General features: G+C 42.0%; 1 protein-coding gene across 1 annotated transcript in view; it reads right to left on the bottom strand.

Moving 5' to 3' along the window:
• Nucleotides 1-16,051, bottom strand: part of tasora (transcription activation suppressor a) — a 64,790-nt gene extending 48,739 nt beyond the window's left edge. The window contains exons 1-16 of the mRNA XM_080728859.1: nucleotides 15,898-16,051; nucleotides 10,778-10,923; nucleotides 10,328-10,423; nucleotides 9,629-9,701; nucleotides 7,658-7,749; nucleotides 6,438-6,572; nucleotides 6,102-6,229; nucleotides 5,851-5,894; nucleotides 5,605-5,710; nucleotides 4,293-4,396; nucleotides 3,677-3,786; nucleotides 2,902-2,974; nucleotides 2,606-2,680; nucleotides 2,094-2,275; nucleotides 1,581-1,925; nucleotides 217-364 (exon numbers count right to left, since the gene is read on the bottom strand). Coding sequence (XP_080584985.1) covers nucleotides 217-364; nucleotides 1,581-1,925; nucleotides 2,094-2,275; nucleotides 2,606-2,680; nucleotides 2,902-2,974; nucleotides 3,677-3,786; nucleotides 4,293-4,396; nucleotides 5,605-5,710; nucleotides 5,851-5,894; nucleotides 6,102-6,229; nucleotides 6,438-6,572; nucleotides 7,658-7,749; nucleotides 9,629-9,701; nucleotides 10,328-10,423; nucleotides 10,778-10,923; nucleotides 15,898-15,952 — 1,912 coding nt within the window. The 5' untranslated portion in view covers nucleotides 15,953-16,051. The remainder of the gene's footprint in view (nucleotides 1-216; nucleotides 365-1,580; nucleotides 1,926-2,093; nucleotides 2,276-2,605; nucleotides 2,681-2,901; nucleotides 2,975-3,676; nucleotides 3,787-4,292; nucleotides 4,397-5,604; nucleotides 5,711-5,850; nucleotides 5,895-6,101; nucleotides 6,230-6,437; nucleotides 6,573-7,657; nucleotides 7,750-9,628; nucleotides 9,702-10,327; nucleotides 10,424-10,777; nucleotides 10,924-15,897) is intronic.
• Between the last annotated feature and the right edge of the window lie 4,460 nt (nucleotides 16,052-20,511).

Below are 20,511 nucleotides of genomic sequence, written 5' to 3' on the forward strand. Positions count from 1 at the left end.
CTATTTCCCACAAACGGATTCACGTTGATGTTGTGCTGGAATGGCCCTGCCACTGTGAGACTCTTGCATTATAAGTGCTGAAATGGTTCATAGCAAGATATAGTTCTATGCATCCCGTGGACACCGAGACGCTTTGTTTAATGCGTCCTTTATTAAAAATGTGCATCACAGAAACATGACGCAGGGCTAGCCGCATCATCACTGAGTGTGTCTCACCTGGCGTTCTTTCTTGTCCTCGTAAGTATTTGACAGTTCTCTCCGTCACCTCTTCCTCCTTCTTTCTCTTCTTTCCCTCCTCTCTCCCTCCTTCCTTCTTCTGGAATGACTTCATTGTTTCCATTATTTTCGTTAGCAGTTCAGCTTGCTACAGAAAACACACACACACACACACACACACACACAAACACACACACACACACACACACACACACACACACACACACACACACACACACACACACACACCGTTACCACAATCACTGCCACCACACCTCATCACCTCGTGTTTTCTTCCTCCAAAGATTTGTTTTGGGGCTTATGCCTTTATTGACAGGACAGTAGACTGACAGGAAATGGGCAGAGAGATGGGGAGTGAGTAGTCTCGCGTGGCCAGACTGTTGACTCCGCGATTTGGAATTGCTCCTGTCATACAGTCTGGCAAAACGTAAAAAGAACGGTGAGTATCCGGTTAAAGCGGAAGTGAAGCATCCTCCCCGATTCCGTTTCGTTTTTAACATCGCGCACATTTATCATTATATAAATGAAAATCATCTAAGCATACATAGCTGGCTGCTTAGCAGAAATTACATTTTAAAATATATTTTCATGAACAGAAATGCCGGCTTCCATTACTCGCCGTTCAGGAGCTGTAGTTCCAGACTTTATATAGCATTTGGGGATTGTGGAATAGTTGTCTGGCTACGCAAGACTAGGGAGTGAGTGACACGCAGCAAAGGTCGTCGGTAACGGGACTCGAACCATCGTTAGTTATTGATGAATGTTTCTTTGTGACGATATACTTCCCCTGACTTTTCTGTGTTTCTGGCAGCACATCAATAAAAAGGTCAACTCTAGTCAGTGTATCTATTATTGTAACTGTGTATAACTGTTTAAACAAAACTCTAATGCATGTTTAATTTAAGGAAGGAAAACGTGGAGAACCAAAATAAATACAATATGAAGAGGAAGGAACAACAGCAGAGACGGCGGCAAGAAAACTCAAGTAAACTCTAACCAACTGGAGACATTCATAGAGATAACACCACATTGCTGGCAGTGTCGTTTTCTAAAATATCATAAGACTTTAGTCGACCAAATCTACAGTTGATTTTGTCAAATATTTTGGCATGCCTTGAAGACGTCGTAACGCCTGATCTTACACTTGGTTGCATGCTGAAAATAGCTGATCTACAAGCTCACAACGCTTCGCAGCACAACCAAACATAAAATGACTTGACTTTTAGTTCTACTGGATCTCTTGTTCACTAGTCCATTAAAAGGATGGATGGAACTGTATACAGTATTTTACTATTCCTTCTGAGAAATAATCTTAACCATTGCCAAAAAAATAGTTTGCCTACCTTTTGAGAGTTTGTCTGGTCCTCCTGCATCCTCTCCTCCTCCGCTCCTCCGTTACTCCTCCTCTCCCTCTCCTTTTCTACCTCTGCCCTCTCCTGTGCGAGCCGGCTGCTCAGCCCCAGCCTGGCTGCGTTGATCCTCTTCCTCTCCTGCTCCAGGTAGTCGGAGCCCAGGTTTGTGACGAGGAGGTTGGTGGCCCGGGCCACGGAGAGCAGGTAGAGACTGGGGCTGTACAGGTAGTTGCGCAGGTACCCCTCCATGTTGACCTTGTGGTGCTTGGGGGCCGGGAACAGCTTCCCTCTGTCGTCCAGCTTGGAGTCGTAGTCGCCCATCGGGTAGACGCGGGTCTACTCGTTCACGCACGCACAAGTGGGCAGAAATTTAAAAAAGTATTATAATGAATATTACTGTATGAATATTATCATCACCATTACGTACAACCACTACAATGATTATTATTGTAGTTAGTCTATCATTATCATAATTATCATGGTTATTATTTAATAAATGATTACCAGTCCGTCTTTGAGTCCAGACAGGTAGTCTGTGGCATGTTTGGCGACTCCAGCAGAGAGATCACTGGGGACGTTGGCCCGGGCCTTCACCAGGGCATGATGTAATGCCGGCAGGAAGGCAGACAACTTACCAATCACAGACTGAGTCCCAGGGGCATCATGGGAGCACAGATAGGGGGACACTACCGGAAGTAACAATGTCATATCAGTTTATCCACAGATATTAGTATTCTTCCATTTAAATACAGTTGTCACGGTCAGAATGCCAACCCGTAACCTGTAGAACAGTCAGACATGCTCTTAGGACAAAGGTCATTAAAATACATTAGTTATGATGAACAACACCAAACTCTGTACTCGTTTCTGAAACCTATCAGTCAACTGAATTAATAATTCAGTCATTTAATTTTAGTCCGACAGAACTCTTGTTTATGTGTCATTAGAGTAAAGTCAAAAGGTAAATTAACAGGATTTTGTAGCGTGTACGTTATAGCTCTGGTCCTGCAGCTCACCAGATCTGCTCACATCTCTGGACTCCGGGAAAACGAACAAAGCCTGCAGAGCCCTCTTCCACCCTTCTCCTCTCTCTGGAAGTACAACATAGTACAATATTTATCATTATTATAAATATATATATAAAAAAAAGAAAAGACGCACATTAAAATATGGGAGCCAGGAGATAGCCGTAAAATCCTCAGTATTCGGTATTCTCTGGCAAATACCAGAAGGACAATACAATGGATGACATATGAAAGGCACAATCCTACTAAATAGACAATAGAATGGATTACACATAAAAGTGTCTTACCAGTAGGTGAGGCCATCTGTTCACTAGACAGCAGGAAGAGGACACCTTGGTCCTTCAGGGTTTCCACCAGGACCTGCAGTCACACGGGACACTACTTAAAGGAGTTTTGGAGTTCACCCCCCAAAAATACTTTGTTTTAATCAATTAAACACCCCATGAAGCCTAGAATTCATTCACAGCCCTCGATGCATCGAGTCTCCTACAGGAGTCCATGGGGTTAATGAGAATACCAACGGCTAGCCAGCAACAAAACTATACCAAGACATTCTGCTGGACCACAAGCACTGGTGGTTTAATGGTTTTCTATTGTAAAAGGATTGGTACTACTGGTGTCCAAAGTGAAACTTTATTTTTCATCATTAGACCCTTACCCCTCTAAAAATGGACAGGAAATTACATATCATTTTCAACATTAATCTTGTTATTTTGAGAATAGAATATTTATAGCATCTGTGGACAGGGGCTTGTGTATTTTGATTGGTTCCAGCTTGGGCCAGCAACAGAGTCATTGCAGCATTAAAGTAGGGTCCTATAGTTTTAGATAATAGAATCAAAAACTGAATTGCATTAATGAGAATACTAAAAGAAAATCTATCTATCAAATACACTTTTGACTGAGTGAATTATATACCTTCTCTCTGGCTTCTTTACTCTCATCTGCCTGACTTGCCTGCCATTTCCAGTATAGTCTGCATGACGTTCTTTACCTCTGTATTTATTTTCTGCCTTTGTTTCCATCATTTATCTACACCGTCAGTTTAGCCTCTACACTCACCAATTTGCGTTTCTCCAACTGCTGTAGCAGCCTGCTTAGGTCACTGCCACTGCCTGCCTTGCTTCTCTCAGTCATCTCCAGAAGGCTGCAGAACATGTCATTCTTCACAACTACAACATACACACATACATACATACAGACAGACAGACAGACAGACAGACAGACAGACAGACAGACAGACAGACAGACAGACAGACAGACATGTTAATGGAATATGGCTTGCCCTGCTTACAATGAACTTGGAAACACATCACACCCTGTGAGGTCTAGTTATTTGTGACCTCATGGCTATCTGGTGGTAAATGGTAAATGGTGCATTTATATAGCGCTTTTATCCAAAGCGCTTTACAGAGATTGTGCATTACATTCACCCATTCATGCACACATTCATACACCGGTGGCAGAGGAAACCATACAAGACACCAACCTACTCACCGGGAGCAATGTGGGGTTCAGAGTCTTGCCCAAGGACCCTTCGACATTAACTCAGGGGGAGCCCGGATTAGAACTGGGAACCCTTCAGTAACCCTTCGTGCTCTAATAACGGTTTCTCTACCCCTGAGCTATGCCACCCCACGGTGGACTACCTTTAGGGTTAATGATAGTTTGACCTCACCTTCATGGCTTCCGGCATATAGATTCCAGCAGAACAGGGCCGGGGGGAGGATCTTACACACATGGTCAAATGACATCAAGCAACCAATTTCCAACGTCTCTGGTCTGAAAACAAATATAGGCCTTCTTTGTCAAAAACAGTTTTTGCACCATATAAACCTTCAGCAAGGGATTTTTACATAGTTTATGTCCACAGTGGTGTCCGTCAACCCTTATTGTAGAAAACAAAAGTTAGCTCTTCTTGATCATTTTTTTCAGAAGGCAAGTGATATTTTTTGCAGTCATTATGCTAATTCCCAATTTTCCCCACACACGTCATCCCTGTCACCGTAGGGGTCTTCAACAGAGTTAACTAGTTCACAGCCAAATCACCTTCCATCGCCATTTTGAGGAGGGTGAGGCAGCCAGATCGCCCAACGTCGCCTTGGGGATCATTTTCTGATCATTTTGGTATTTTTTTGACATTTTTTGAGCTATAAATGACCTTTCTAGCTTAATTTTAGTCTAAAGTTACATATTCGAAGGAAGTGACATCATCGATGACGTAACCCGGAAGTCGTTCGGCCATAACATAGAATGGGCCTTTTTACAGCATTGAATGTTGACGTTTTTCTTATCAAACTTTACCATATCTAGACCGATTTTCATTCGGAAAAAAATGGCTGGACTGACAGATTGGTCACTCAAGAGCAAAAACGAGTGTAAATGGCGTGTGCACGACGTTCGGATCGTGTTTTATAGCTCCCGTTCGGCGGACCGGGAGACATAATGGCCGCCAATGGGCGCCGCCATTATGGGTCTACTGCTGTCCACTCGCTAGTCCAGACTCTAGGAGATTATCGTTGGGCACACTCTAGTGGATAGTACTAGTACTACATTTTACAACAATATGATCCCTGTTGGGTTAGATTAAAGCTAACTTGGAAATTAATAAAATTCCTGGCAGTATAGGCGCACAAGCCTATTGTAAATGGCTGGGAGAGAGTTAATACAGGGGGGATGCCAAATGTTTGTGTGATAGGAACTTTTTTTCTTTTTTTACATTAACCACTTGAACCCTAACATCCTTATTCTGAGGAGAACTTTAGCGAAAAATAGACGATCTACAAGCTCACAGTGCCTCGCACTGTGAAGTCAAGTTGTCAAGTAAAAGGTTAAATGTCTGAAAGTACACATTAACAAAAATGTTTATTGACACACGGCTGATGAGAGTGCTGTCAAACAAGTCTATGAACACATCAACAATAGAAGGTACAAAATAAAATAAAATAAAAATGTTATTCTAGTAGTAAGGTTTAATGGTCAGTGCTTACAGATTGCATGGAAGGACAGGAGGAGAGAAGGATCGCAGGGAGACATGGTACAAACACCTGTCTTCTTTCACCAGGTCTCCACTCCAAACAGTATACTGGACACGCTCTGAGATAAACACACAAGCAGACAGAGAACCACAGACAAAGAAAGACAGAAATCAAATCAGTCCCAAATAATTGAGTTATACCAAAGCAACATAAGTATGTAAGCTGTCGGATAAAAAAAGAGAATTGGCCGGGGCTTACCATTACTTCCTTTGGGAGGGCAGGCTGGTGTTTGGCTGTCCATCCTGTCAATCAAAAACAATACAGAGTGGAATGGTCAAAATTAAACATCAGTATGTTGAGGGTTAGGTTAAGTTTTTCATTTCCTCACAAGGTGCGTGTGTGTGTGTGTGTGTGTGTGTGTGTGTGTGTGTGTGTGTGTGTGTGTGTGTGTGTGTGTGTGTGTGTGTGTGTGTGTGCGTGCGTGCGCGCATGCATGTGTGCGTGCGTACCTGGAGGTAGCTAGTGGTTTGCTAGGTAGTGGGTCTTTTCCTTTGAATTGGAACGTTACGACAGCATAGGGACACACCTGGCGTGGTCTCTGAAGCAGCTCGTCAAACGAATACTCATAGAAATATAGCTGAAAGGAGGACAAAAGAGCAAAACACAGGTCTGATGTCTGTAAAACAAATAGAATTATGTAACATCAACGCATTGGTGATGGGTAAACTGGTCAGAACGTCTACATCTACAATGACATTGGCGATCACACAGCGTGCCGAGTCGATGAGCTGTGTATCTGAAGGAGGAAAGGATGTGAGGGAGGAGAGAGGAACCGAGGGAGGTACCTGCGAGAGTTCGTAGGCTCTGTATGACGTGAGTGAGGTGACCTTGGAGGCGTTCTTGGAGATGTGACAGTCAAACTTTGGCGTCGGGTCCAGAAGGTTCTTAGACGTGTTGTCATACATACCCTTCACTTTACCCTGCCCACGACACACATACAACAGTAGAGAACCGCTCAATTAATGGCTTTGGTACAGCTTGGAGCTTTAAGAGAGTGTGTGTGTGTGTGTGTGTTAGGGGTGGGCAATATAAACGATTTGGCAATACATCGCGATAGTTTATTTGCCAATACTATATTGATACTTCAGGCTGTAGTTTCGCGATACTTGGAGGAAAATAAAATATGTTCCTGTGTAACACATGCATAGGAAGTTAGGAACCAATGGTAGAAGTCCGGTCCTGACACTGTGCTGCCTCTAGATTTCGCTGTACTATATAACAGTAACTACTTCCCCTTCCCACGGTTCAGTGAGTGAGGTATCTCGAGAAAATGGCTGTGAACGACGAAAACAACTTTAGAGCAGCACCTTCAGCTTTCAAAGCTGATATATTTCAATAGTATCGCAATAGTATCGTATCACAAAGACTCACAATATATCGTGATACGATTGCATCGTGACCCAAGTATCGTGATACGTATTGCATCGCAAGATTCTTGCCAATATCCACCCCTAGTGTGTGTGTGTGTGTGTGTGTGTGTGTGTGTGTGTGTGTGTGTGTGTGTGTGTGTGTGTGTGTGTGTGTGTGTATGTGCGCGTGTGTGTGTAAGGAAATATCCATATTTCAACAATGTATCACTATAACACCGAAGCTGCACGGCGAGGTCAAGGACTCGGACCCTCCACTCCACATAATTCTTTGAACACAATTCTATCCGCTAGTTACAGGTAACAAATCTGGTATGCATTACCTTACACCGGTTATATAGTAACTGATGGGTGCAGACTTCTAAAACATCAGTGAATTCTAACTAGCCAGTAGCTATGCCCCTCCCAAAAAGCTTTTGTCCAATGCTAGCTTAGAATAACTTCCTGCTTGCCAAGGTTTGCCTTGGCAACAGCCTTGGCAAGCTGCCGGTTGCTAAGCTAGCATTGGACAAAAGCTTTTAGGGGAGGGGCATAGCTACTGGCTAATTACCGGTACCTGATTTATTAGGCCTACGGATGCACATATTAGTTCAAACAATTTATTAAATATAAAACAACTGTCTGTATGCGTGCGTTACCTTCATGACTTTACAGATGACAATTTCTCCTGTAGCTCCAGGATTGAGGGGGTTAATTTGCAGCAAATCTGAATACTTCGACAGATATACACCTACAAAACACACACAAACACATCATATTATGGCTGTTAAAAGTAACAACCAGAGAAGATGTCCTGATAAAGAACACATCAACAGACCAGAAGAGGGAGACAACAGTGCCAGAAAGAGGGAGAATGAGAGGAAATTGGTTAAATGAAATGATTGAGTAACTGAATCAGGGCGACTAAACCAGGATAAAGTAATGGTCAATACGTCAAATACCCTGTTAATTACTGACCAATCAGATGATACATCAAGGCTTTATTCGGTCTCTGTGTCAAAGTTTGAATCTGTTAAGTTTTTTAACATTATTAATGAAAGAACAGTAAGGGACAGGTCCATTTGGTTCCTAACTATTCATAATTTAGCTGGGGGTCCCAGTGGAGGGACAACCCCTCACACTGTGATTTAACTAATGAAACATCTGGCAATCACTGGCAGCATTATCAAATTATACAGTACGTATATCCTGATAAATATCGATCAATGTGGAAAAGTATATTGTCATCATGTTCTTTGCCATATTACCCAGCCCTAACACACACATACTATATAGCACATGTGACATAGTTCTAATGGGCATTAAATGAGTGCCGGTGCCTAAAAGGGTGAACCACACCTGAACGGATACTTTGAGACTAATAAAAGTTCAGAAGTTCTTCCTTGCTTAATAGTTACTTTTAATGGGAGCTACAGTGTGCAGACCTTCTGGTTTATCTTTGATACTTTCCATTGACAACAGAATTCTCCACTGTAGCATTATGAGGGGGATCAATCGTTTCCCTGTGAAAAGACTTAACACAGGCATGACCTCGTGGCCATGAGATCCTGATCTCGTGGGCACACCTTACTATTATAGTGGCCATGACATAACTGAACAGCGTTATGACACCTCTCCTCTTCTGTCTATCATGTACAGTATATATACTATATATACAGTAGGGCTGTCAATGAATATTCTAAATTCAAACATACCGTATATTAAAATACTAAAAATTAACAGGTTAAAAAATGTAATAATCCGCCTCGAGTCGTAAGTTCTTGCAAGGCCCTGGGCGCCTGTAACCTTAGCCAGCACCTGGTCTCTTGAGACCACAGAGCCATCTGTCTGAGACTGCAAGCGACACAGCTTTATATTATGCCCCTCCTTTGCGGTCTACACCGCAGACAGACATACCCTGACTCTGTGTTGTTTTTTTCTTTCCTTATTACTGTGGGAGAGTGCAATCATTCAATGCTCCAAGCAACAAAGGTGAACACCAAAAGAACAGTATTGCAGGCCTGCCAGGCCATTTTGACCATTTTTGGAGGGGCGCTACCCACACGTTTGGCTGTGTAGCTCATTCCACGAATGCCCGATGCTTACAAGCTGTACCTCGTTGTAAAGGTGACAAATCAACGATAACAATGATATCAAACACAATACCATTTGGCATAATTAAAGGGGAAATATAATGGACCAAATGTTGTAAAGGTGACGAATCAACGATAAAAATGATATAAAACAAAATACAAATTGGTATTAGTAAAGGGGAGATATTATTAATTATTAATATGTTTCCTTTCTTTTTGTGCTGAGTTTATTATGTTGTATCACCAAAGCTTGTTAAAATGAGACCATAGAATGAGACAAAAGCATGATTTTCTCAGAACCAACCATGGTGGGGCAGTTGCAAGGAGAGTGTGAGATAGAAAGAAAGAAAGACATGTCTGCGGTCTTTAAATCAAGTTTCATGGCATACAATATTTATTTTAAAAATAAGATATATTCAATTTGAATATTCAAATGTCAATTTTGGCCTATTTTGACAGCCCTAATATACAGCATATTAGTATTATTTTATGTTTATAGTAAAAACTTAAATTGTAATATAACTGTGGTGTTCATACCTTTACTGGGGTTTCCCAGGGCTGTGATCCAGCTGTAACCCACTGACAGACCACTCTCACAAACCTCCTTGGACTACAGACATACAAAATAAATGTAACTTTAGAGAGCAGAAATATAAAACAGAAATATTCACAAACCCATCTCAGACAGAAAGTGTGCATTTATAATACCGGTAGATATAAAAGTAAATTTGATAGGTCAGTGGATCTCAAACTCACAATAATCGTATTGCTTGCAGCGATTTACATTTATCGTGAAATTGTCTTCCGTCATACACTAGGATGAATTAGGTTTTGTTGAGCTGCAAATTCAGTACTACTTAAACCCTCTATACCTGATCAAACAGACCTGTCATTTGGTATGCTCTTATTTCACTGTACACTGTGAGCTTGTAGATTGTCTATATTTGGCGAACGTTCCCCCAGGAATAGGGATGTCGGGGGTTCAGGTTGTTAACAAAAGTATGCATATATATATAGTAAGCATATTTCGATTATCGTGATAATCGCAATCGCAATCATTTTCACCACAATAATCCTAACTTGGAATTTTCATATTGTCCCAACCCTGATCAATACCATAACCAATGCGGTTTCATATTTAACAAGTGTGTCAAGGGATCAATTAGTTCATCAGACTATGAATAGAAATCTGAAATATATATTTATTTGTGCATACAGTATGTGTGTGGATGTTACCTTTTCAAAGTCAGCAGACAATAGGAAACAGTACATGTCTTCCAGTTCTTTGTCTGTTCTGCCATCTGCCTTCATCTCCTTCCTCTTCTCCACATACTGAAACACACACACACACACAAACAAAGAATAATGCTTATTTCTCGTGTGTGTGTGTGTGTGTGTGTGTGTGTGTGTGTGTGTGTGTGTGTGTGTGTGTGTGTGTTATTACAAAGCATGTTCATCCAGTCGTACACAATTATATATAATATAATAATAAAAAAATCATATAGTTTTTTTAATAACAGATTTTAAAGTATGCTTTGTTCAATCTTACTGTTGCTACTCTATGTGAAACCATAATCATATTGTATAGATAAAGAACATATTATCGAGATATGTAATTTAGTTTAGTAGAGATATGTAATTTCTGTCACTATGAATTTCCTGAACACACATGCTCACAACTCTTACCTCTGTTTCCAGCTTTTGGTTGTGTACTAGGCGTGGTCTGGAGTATACAAATGTACCAGCGGACACTGTGTCTCTGTAGCTGGAAGACAGGATATTCAACATATCCTCGTATTCCCTGGACTCACTAGACACATACTGGAACAACTCTGTAGAAAGACAGACAGACACATTATATATATTTACACACAACAGAGTATGTGTTTGGGGTCGAATCTGACCCGACGCACCCGAGACTCTTTGCTGCATTTCATCCCCCGTCTTTCTCCCGCCTTTCCCAGATATAATCCATCACTCACTGCCGAAGCGGTTGCCAACTTGCCACCTTGTGAATTCTATGCAACTATCGGGAGTCAGCACTAGGCCTGTCTAATCTAATCGCAATTATTTGACACAATTGCGATTATTTTGTCATAATCGTCAATAGTTTCTACAGTATGTTGAAAAATGTTCATATATTTTCAAAAATAGTGGAAATAGCAGATCTACAGTCTCACAACGCGCCGCAATGCAACGTGTTGTGAGCTTGTAGATCGGCTATTTCCACTATCAATGTTCTTTTTTTAAGTATAAAGTTGTCAAATATGCCAGTAATTATTTTGTTTATTTAGATTATGTGTCATATCTGCCATGTGCAACTTCAAAGCCTACAAGCCAAACAGAAATGTAATTGTCAACAACAAAAACAATTAAATCGTTAATCGCAATGTTAAAATGTAATATTGTGACAGCGCTAGTCAGCACACTGCCGTCGTCGTCACCACCCCAGCTATGTTCAAATCCCGGCGACGACGTGGGCGGGCAAAGCAGCCTACCGTAGCATCTAGGGCCAGACCACCAGGTTTATGAACAACTTCCACCTGGTTACCATCAGACTGTTGGAACAAGGCATGACAGGCTGGCCTTGGACTTATTTTGCTTAGTTTCTTCATGTACCTAACTGCTAATTATACCAGTAAAGCAACCTTTTGTTGCCCGATACTGAGCACCGTAATCTCATGTACAACATACTGATACTCTTCTTGCACTAATGTCTATGTCATGAACAGTATATACCAGCTGCTATGCTCATGCACCTTATTTGTATGTTTGGATGAATATGAATATGTATATACCTTGGAGTCTTTTTTCTTTTTCTTTTTATTCCTTCTATTTATTTATTTTTCCTTTCCTTGCCTTCTTTCTCTTTCTGGAAACAATGAAAATGATGGAGCTTGCACAAAAGAAATATTTCACCAAATTTTGATTTTGATTTGTTATGTGTGACAATAAAGAATATTCTGATTTGTCTGTTTTTGAGGTTTCTTAACACTTGCATTCAGAATGTCACTGTCAATGTTATTGTTTGTGACCATGGTCACAAATAGTTGAATCATCATAATAGAGGGTATCATCGAGTGACATCATCATCATACCCGGAAGTTATCCGGGAACTCCTACTGAATGGCAAAAAAATACTTGTTGGCCTTGACATCCCATATATCCAAACAGAAAAGTCCTATCTGATAGCATTAAATAATTAAACAATTAATTAAACATTAAACTCACTTTGCAACTTACCTTGCCACTCGATTTGACATTCACTTTATGCATGCGCATACCCTCTATTGGACTGTAGAATTAGATTCTACTTTGGCAAATGATGATATGATATACAGCCTTAGCATCATGCAAGGGTCAACAATACACCCTTTTGACAGGTCAAGGTAGCTTAAAGTAATATAATTTGAGTTTGTGTTTAATTTAGGTGTTACTGTACCATCAAGGTTAAGGTCAACTTTATTTGTCCACAAGGGAAATGTGTCTTGGGCTTTCACCCCTGTCTGCTACAGCCACACACAAAACATCAGTAACAAAACAGAAATACATAAAACAGAGGGGACACAACATTACACAAGTGCACACATAGTGATTCATCAATGCTCTGTCAGTGCGGTTTCAGAGCCTCGTTCAACAATTTAGTGGACACAGGTACAAATCATTGTTTAAACCTGATGTACTTCGGAGCCATGGCATTTGTCCGAAGGTTCATTAGTCCGAAAGTCCATTAGTCTGAATTTGTTAAGAATACTATGCCTAACCCTAACCCTAACCTCAGTAACCCTAACTGAATTCGGACTAATGAACCTTCGGACTAATGAACCTTCGGACTTATGGGCAGTCCCCATGTACTTCTACGTAGGTTCACTGTACCTTCTCCCAGAAGGTAGAAGTACAAACTTTCCATGTAACACATGGGTAGCATCCCTGACTATTATCTGAGCCTGCCTTAGTGCCGCCTGCTCGTAAATAGACTGCAGAGAGGGGAGTTGTACAGCTCCTGTCCTCCTACTTATTCTTAACTGAGCGAATACCAGAAAGCTACCCTCCCCCTCCCCTTCCTTGTATTTACCTACTGTATGTTCTTTTATATATATATATATAGATTTTTTTTTCTTTTTTTTCCCCCTGGCTATATCTACTGCATAGTACTGTGTTCTATCCGTCTGTCATTCAATGTTATATGAGATACTTCAATTCAATGGTTTCCTAGCTCCTTTCGGAACCCCTCACTCCACTGCTACGCAGCTCCGAGATGGGGTTCCTACTGGTCGCATGCCGGAATCCTGTTGCTGGATCGACGATCCGCCGTTAGCGAACACTTCTTACCTTTGTTGAACACTCTATCCAAAAAGTGACGGGTCTCTGTTAATCTATAATCGTTTTACTTCTTTATCGTGGAAGAAACTCGAAGCACTGGGGTGAAATAAGGACTTTATAACGCTCAGAAGATCAGCCGGTTCTGTGTTTTTAGACATTCCGGAAGTTGCGGCCGCATAGGAAAACATTACTGCCTCCCCTGGTCACGTGGTATATACACAAGTTACAAAACGGGGAAAACACAGAACTGGCTGACCTTCTGAGCGATATAAAGTCTTTATTTCACCCCAGTGCTTCGAGTTTCTTCCACGATAAAGAAGTAAAACGATTATAGATTAACAGAGACCCGTCACTTTTTGGATAGAGTGTTCACCAAAGGTAAGAAGTGTTCGCTAACGGCAGATCGTCGATCCAGCAACAGGATTCCGGCATGCGACCAGTAGGAACCCCATCTCGGAGCTGCGTAGCAGTGGAGTGAGGGGTTCCGAAAGGAGCTAATGGTTTCCTATGGAAATAAGCTTGGTCTTCTTTTCTAGGATCTCCTTTTAGTATTCCTTGGCTTGTACCCCTTCAGTAAGGGTGGGCAATTTTAGATATGATCTGGGATTTTGCACATCATCATAATATTGTGATATGGTATAAGTATCACCTTTTCCTGGTTTTAATCACTTATGCCTTACTTTAAAGCTATACTGTGTAAGTTGCTCAACTTGTGGTCAGTAGCTCTATAGCAAACCTCGGTCGCGTCCGCGTCTTTCGGCCGTTTTTCGGTTCTCACACCCCCGCGTCTGCCTCCACCTCGCCGAGATCTATCTTTTGAGGGGTCCCTGGTTGCTGTGCGTTCAGCCATTCCGGAGATACACTCCTTCGCCCATGCTCACCGTGCAACCGAGTAGAGAGACACACGGGAGACTACAAATATGGCCGCCCTAGCGACCCCACTCCAAGATGCGCTGTGATTGGCCGGCAGTGTATAACCATCGCTGTGATGACGTCATTTTGCCGCGAAATTCTCCCCCCCTCACGGCTCATAGAAAACATATAAAGAGAAGGCTTTTGAAGCTGAAAATAACGGAGTGGGGGTTCTAAAACTTTAGCGATTTAACAGTTAGGACAATTTTAAGATTTGTTTTATAAAAAAAGTTACATGGTATAACTTTAAGTTGTGAGAAATAGATCTACAAGCTCATTTTGAATTTTAGATTATAATTTTTTGAAACAATTAAGAAAATTAACATCATATATTCATATATTGTAATAATACAATATTATCATCACTATATCGATAGAGGTATTTGGTCAAAATATTGGTCAATAAGCAAATATCAGTATACAAACGACACACACACACACACACACACACACACACACACACACACACACACACACACACACACACACACACACACACACAGGATGAGAAATAAGCACTATTCTTTGTGTGTGAGTGTCAGTGGTGCCAATCATATGAGTCACAATGACATTTCTTTAGAGAGATAACTAGTAACTTGTTCAAGGTAAAAGCCATTTCCCATAACAAAGTCCAGCTCCCCGGGTGTCTTGCCAACAATCGCCCAAGTAAGTGTCATCTGTGTAAACTAAATTACATTGACAACTCCATTATTCTAATGGAGTTAACTTTATAACAAGAAAGAGGAATGATTAGGCTATTTCTTATTTTTCTTATTGTTCCCTGTGTGACATTATGGCTTGTTCTGGAGCTATTAATAACATAGAAATGTGACATAAAGAAAAGGAGTGCCAGTGCCACACACCTTTACAGCACTTAAATATGACAGCAGCATTCAACTCATATAACCCCATTTAACCCAGACTAATATTCACCATGATAGCACTATTACCATTTAAACTGTTACTATCATGTTATGTTAAAATCTTGGCAGTTAAATCACACGTTTTTGTAGCATTCAACACCAAATATCTCCCCTCAGGAAAACATCTGTCATCTATTATTTTATACTTTAGCTATTAAAGAATAACAGATCTATCTACAAGCTCAAAGCTTGCAGATATGCCTTTTTTTTTCTTTTTCTTTTTTTTGCAAATCTTCTAATAGGCTATATACATTTTTAAGGATAACTTTTCTTTAACTCAAATCGTTGCTACTGGGGGGTCCCCCTGGAACAACATTTTGAGGTGGGGGTCCAGCGGCCAAATACATATAATTTTGGGGGGCCTTGACATGAAATAGTCTGTTTTTAATGATCCTGTCTCTGGAGTTATTTCTCAGCAAAACAACTAGCTCCGTCCATAGCTATGGACCAGAGCTACAAAACAACCAGCATGGCTGCATTTATCCCTTGCATATTCTATGTTGTTGCAGCTTGATCACGTCTTATCAGAGACATTGATTGTGGTCATTCTCCTCACTTGTTCTCCTTCCCCTCTGACATGCCAGTTCTACAACCAGGGCTCCTCTCTCCTTAAACTCCTCCAGCTACAGACAAACCAACTCAACTCACCTATCTTTTCTTTGTTCTTCCTCGGGATCTGAAACTTCAGCGGCTCCATAGGCATGTGCCGCTGGTGGACCACCTTCGGCGTGCCCCCGACCCCTACCCCGCCGCCGCCGGGTGCTGCCTTCGGTCTGTCCGCGGCGGAGACGAGCGGGGAGCGGGGCTCCTGCTCCGGAACCTCGCTGCCATCTTTATGCTCGGTGGACAGCCGAGCTCCAGCAGGCCTCCTCGTCGCAGCCGCGCGGGTTCCGGGTCTCCGGGCACCGCCGTCCATCGCTGAATTCAGCCCCCCACCGCCCCCCGCCCCACCCCGACCAATGTTGACCGAATCACCGAATCTCTTCGGAAACCGTCTTCAAAAACCGTCACTTTTTTAACCCGTTTCTCGGCAGCAGTCTTCTATGGTTGACGTTAGCGCCGTGCATGAGAATGGCATGCGATGCAAGTCGCATAAACACACCTCCTCTAGTAGCACTGTCAAACAGACATTGCCCTAAAACTAACAAAAAACCAATACCTTTACACTCGCCCGCAGAGATAACCAAGCTAACTTATTTATAATGTTGTCCTCAGTCCCCGTCGTTCTGCGTTAAGAAGTGAGCAGTAGAGAGACTCATGTAAACACACACCATGGAGTCATGGCCCACCGCGCAATGCTGCTTCTCTACGGAGGCACCGCCAATCCAAAATACTGAAGATCTACGCCAAAAGTGGTTCCTTGTCGAAGTGTGTTACTCCACTGTTTCCCAAACGCTGGGTCGGGACCCGTTTGTGGGTCGTGGACACATTTTTATGGGTCCTTTCTTTTTCTTTTCCCACATTTAGTTTAAAAAATATTATTTCAAAACATTTTAACCCCCCCCCCCCCCCCCACACACACACACACACACACACACACACACACACACACACACACACACACACACACACACACACACACACACACACACACACAGACAGACAGACACAAAAAGCAAAATATTTCATGATTTCTCAGCAATTTCATGAATAAATAAAATGACAATCTAAGAAATCCCATACATGTCAAAACAAAGATGTGCCATGTTGTGAGTGAGCTTGTAGATACTGTACTGTTTTTTCCTCAATAACTTTGCATCTGAATTGGCTCCAGTGTGGCAACCAATATTTCAAACCTCTGTAGACACACAATTCCTCTGTCTTGGAACACGTCATACATAAAATCACTACCCAAAATCCAATGTCTGAAAAAAGAACATAAGGATTCTAGACCCATATAGCTCTCACTTCAGAAATCATGAAAGAAGTGAAGTGATTTACAACATCTTGTTAGTAGCCTAAACCAAAGACAAATTCAATCCCTGTCAGTTTGCTTATAAGAAATAAGGGTTGCGGTACAGAGGATGCAGTTGTCACACTGGTCCACTGGTGCTGTTACCTTTCTTCAGCTTTCAATACAATACAGTCTGATATACTAGTGTCAAAATGGTACAGTTGGAACTGAATCCATACTTAATTCATCACTGGTATGCCTCCTTTCTCACCAACAGAGTACAGAGGGTGAAAGTGAAACCCTCTCCTCAGCAGTAACAACTAATGTTGGTGCTCCCCAGGGTTGTGTACAGAAAGCCTATAGCTATACTTTTCAGCCTTTACTGACAGCTGTCATACTGAGGAATGTCTGTCTGAATGTTGCACTGACACACCAGACCAATACATTATATACTCTGACGATACAGTTTTAATTTCATTGTTCAGTTTCATGGTGCGCAGTTCCAGTGATCCTGGACTGCACCAACACAGAGTAAACCAGTAAGACTCCCTAATCGGGAGATAAGCGACCGTTGGTCGCTTATCTCCACAAATAGGCCAAAAGTTTGTTTTACCAATTATCAAGACATACGGGCAGTTGACAGTTTGCCATGGTTACTCATTGAAGTTGAATCTCCATATATGGAGATAACCTACGCATCACACTAAGTCTGACCTCACCAGCCCATATTTGGGCATGAGCACCTTATGTCTCCATATATGGAGATATGATGACATCACACAGTCCTCAGCCGATGATGTGGCGTGATGTCATACAATACACAAACGAGCCCTACAGTATAAAGGGGCAATTCTTGCCAGGAAAGAAGCATTTCTTCGACTCAGACCTTATCGCCAGGGTTGGCTTATAGCAGCTGTCGGTAGGACCATATATGGATTCTGTTAGTGTGGATCTCCTAACAGGGCATCATCTGGGATACCATCCCTTTTATGCCCATATATGGAGATCCCTAACAGAATCCCTTTCATGCCCATATATGGAGATCCCTAACAGAATCCCTTTTATGCCCATATATGGAGATCCCTAACAGCATCCCTTTTATGCCCATATGGAGATCACTAACAGCTAACAGAATCCCTTTTATGCCCATATATGGAGATCCCTAACAGAATCCCTTTTATGCCCATAATATGGAGATCCCTAACAGAATCCCTTTTATGCCCATATATGGAGATCCCTAACAGAATCCCTTTTATGCCCATATATGGAGATCCCTAACAGAATCCCTTTTATGCCCATATATGGAGATCCCTAACAGAATCCCTTTTATGCCCATATATGGAGATCCCTAACAGAATCCCTTGTATGCCCATATATGGAGATCCCTAAAAGAATCCCTTTTATGCCCATATATGGAGATCCCTAACAGAATCCCTTTTATGCCCATATATTATGGAGAAATCCCTGCTCTGAGTATCTGACATCAGTGTGATGTCACCTGTTTATGCCCATATATGGAGATCCCTGCTCTGCGTATCTGGTTGCTATGGTAAACAGTTGGTTGCTAGGGTAAAAAAACATGGTTGCTATGGTAAACAGTTGGTTGCTAGGGTAAACAGTTGGTTGCTAGGGTAAAACCATGGTTGCTAAGGTGGTTGCTAACGTACACTAACAAACCAGCAACAACAGACTGTTGCCACAGCAACGTACACAAAGATTTGTGTACACATGTGGTGTGATGTCATACTGATGCGGAGATATGAGCAGGGCAAAGGTGTGACGTGTGACGTGTGACGGACGGACGGACGGCCGGTGGAGGTTTTCATAGTAAACTGCTCCCTGATGGTCGCAATAAGGTGGTCAAATGGAGTGACAACAACTCTCTCATCATTAACACAAAAAAAAGACAGAATTGTTTTTGGTGCACCACAAGATATGCTACACACAGATCTCCCTATTAATGGTGAACAGATCAACCATGTATGTTCGTAATCGTATACATACCTAGTAGTAATAGAGTCCAGGGGTGGGCAAGATTTATTTACAGAGGGCCATACTGCCTTCGATAAAGGGAGTGAAGGGCCACACATTGTACACTTGAATTGAAACTTGAACGCTTTTTAGTTCTAAAGTTTTAAGTTTTAAACATCTTCCAATATTTGGAAGATGTTTAAAACATTTTAACAACACAAATCTTTCATGGGGGTCCCCAGCAGAAATTATATTTTCAGTTGTTGGTCCGTGGACAAATACATATTGATTCGGGGGTCCTTGACATGAAAAGGAAGGAAGAAAGGAAGCCCAAATAAGCTACAGTACACTTTAGGAAAAAGCCCAAACCCGCAACCAGCTACTACCAATAGTTAGACTACAAGGAAAGGACTACAGAAAAGAACAGCCCACACTCGGTTGTGTAAAAATAATCAGACTCGGTGACACTGTGAAGCACCTGTGACATTAATTTTCAACCCCAGTGGGACAGAGGACTCAAAGGGTACAAAAGGTGGCATGGGGGATTTAAACCAATTTCTCACCTTCTGTGATGATGCCACTGTTAGGGCCACAAGCCACAACCACTGGGGGCCTGTAGGGCCGGAGAGCCTGTCATGTCATAGCCACAGAAATTGTTCAGACTAATTGGGGAAACCTGTGAATATCGGCACCTCAGAAGATCACACTTCTTGAGAAATCTAGGCTTTCTTTCTTCCTGTAACATATAGCTCCCAGTCATACTAATTTCTGGGGATGGGACGTCTCCACCACGCCATAGGTGTCACGAGACGGGACTATGTCTTTCACCCTGTCTGTCTCTCCGCCCAACCATCCTGGGCTTGATCGCCATTAAAACTCAAAACAGCCTCATGGTGGCGCTATAACGGTCCAATTTGTGTTTTACCTATATCAGCACCAATCTGTGTAAAACTTTCAATGCACACTTTTCACATCTGCCTTTTATAGCGCCACCAGGAGGCCAACTGATCTATATAGTCATGTGATCAAGACGGATCCATTCGATTTGACATATTCCGTCCTGATTGGCTAACATGAATATCTAAAGTTTTGAACAGCGAGTGCCCCGTTTTTACCACAGATTATGAACTCATCGTCCGATTGTGGCGAAACTTTGCGCGCACATTCGCACTACGTTGAGGAACAAATGCCACCCTTTTAACATTGCCCTATTATAGCACCTCCAGGAGTCCGATCATGGGTTCGATCCCGGGCACAAACAATCTTGCTTAGGACCACCAAAATCCTAGTGCCGGCCCTGATGATAATGATGTTAGCGACGTGGCTCCGTCCTCCAGTTTTGGAAAGTAACTATGTAGCCTATATATTGTTGCTATCGGGACAAAACCTTTCCAAGT

This window comes from Nannobrachium achirus (assembly GCF_963921795.1).
Source record: "Nannobrachium achirus genome assembly, chromosome: 6".
NCBI classification, from domain to species: domain Eukaryota; kingdom Metazoa; phylum Chordata; class Actinopteri; order Myctophiformes; family Myctophidae; genus Nannobrachium; species Nannobrachium achirus.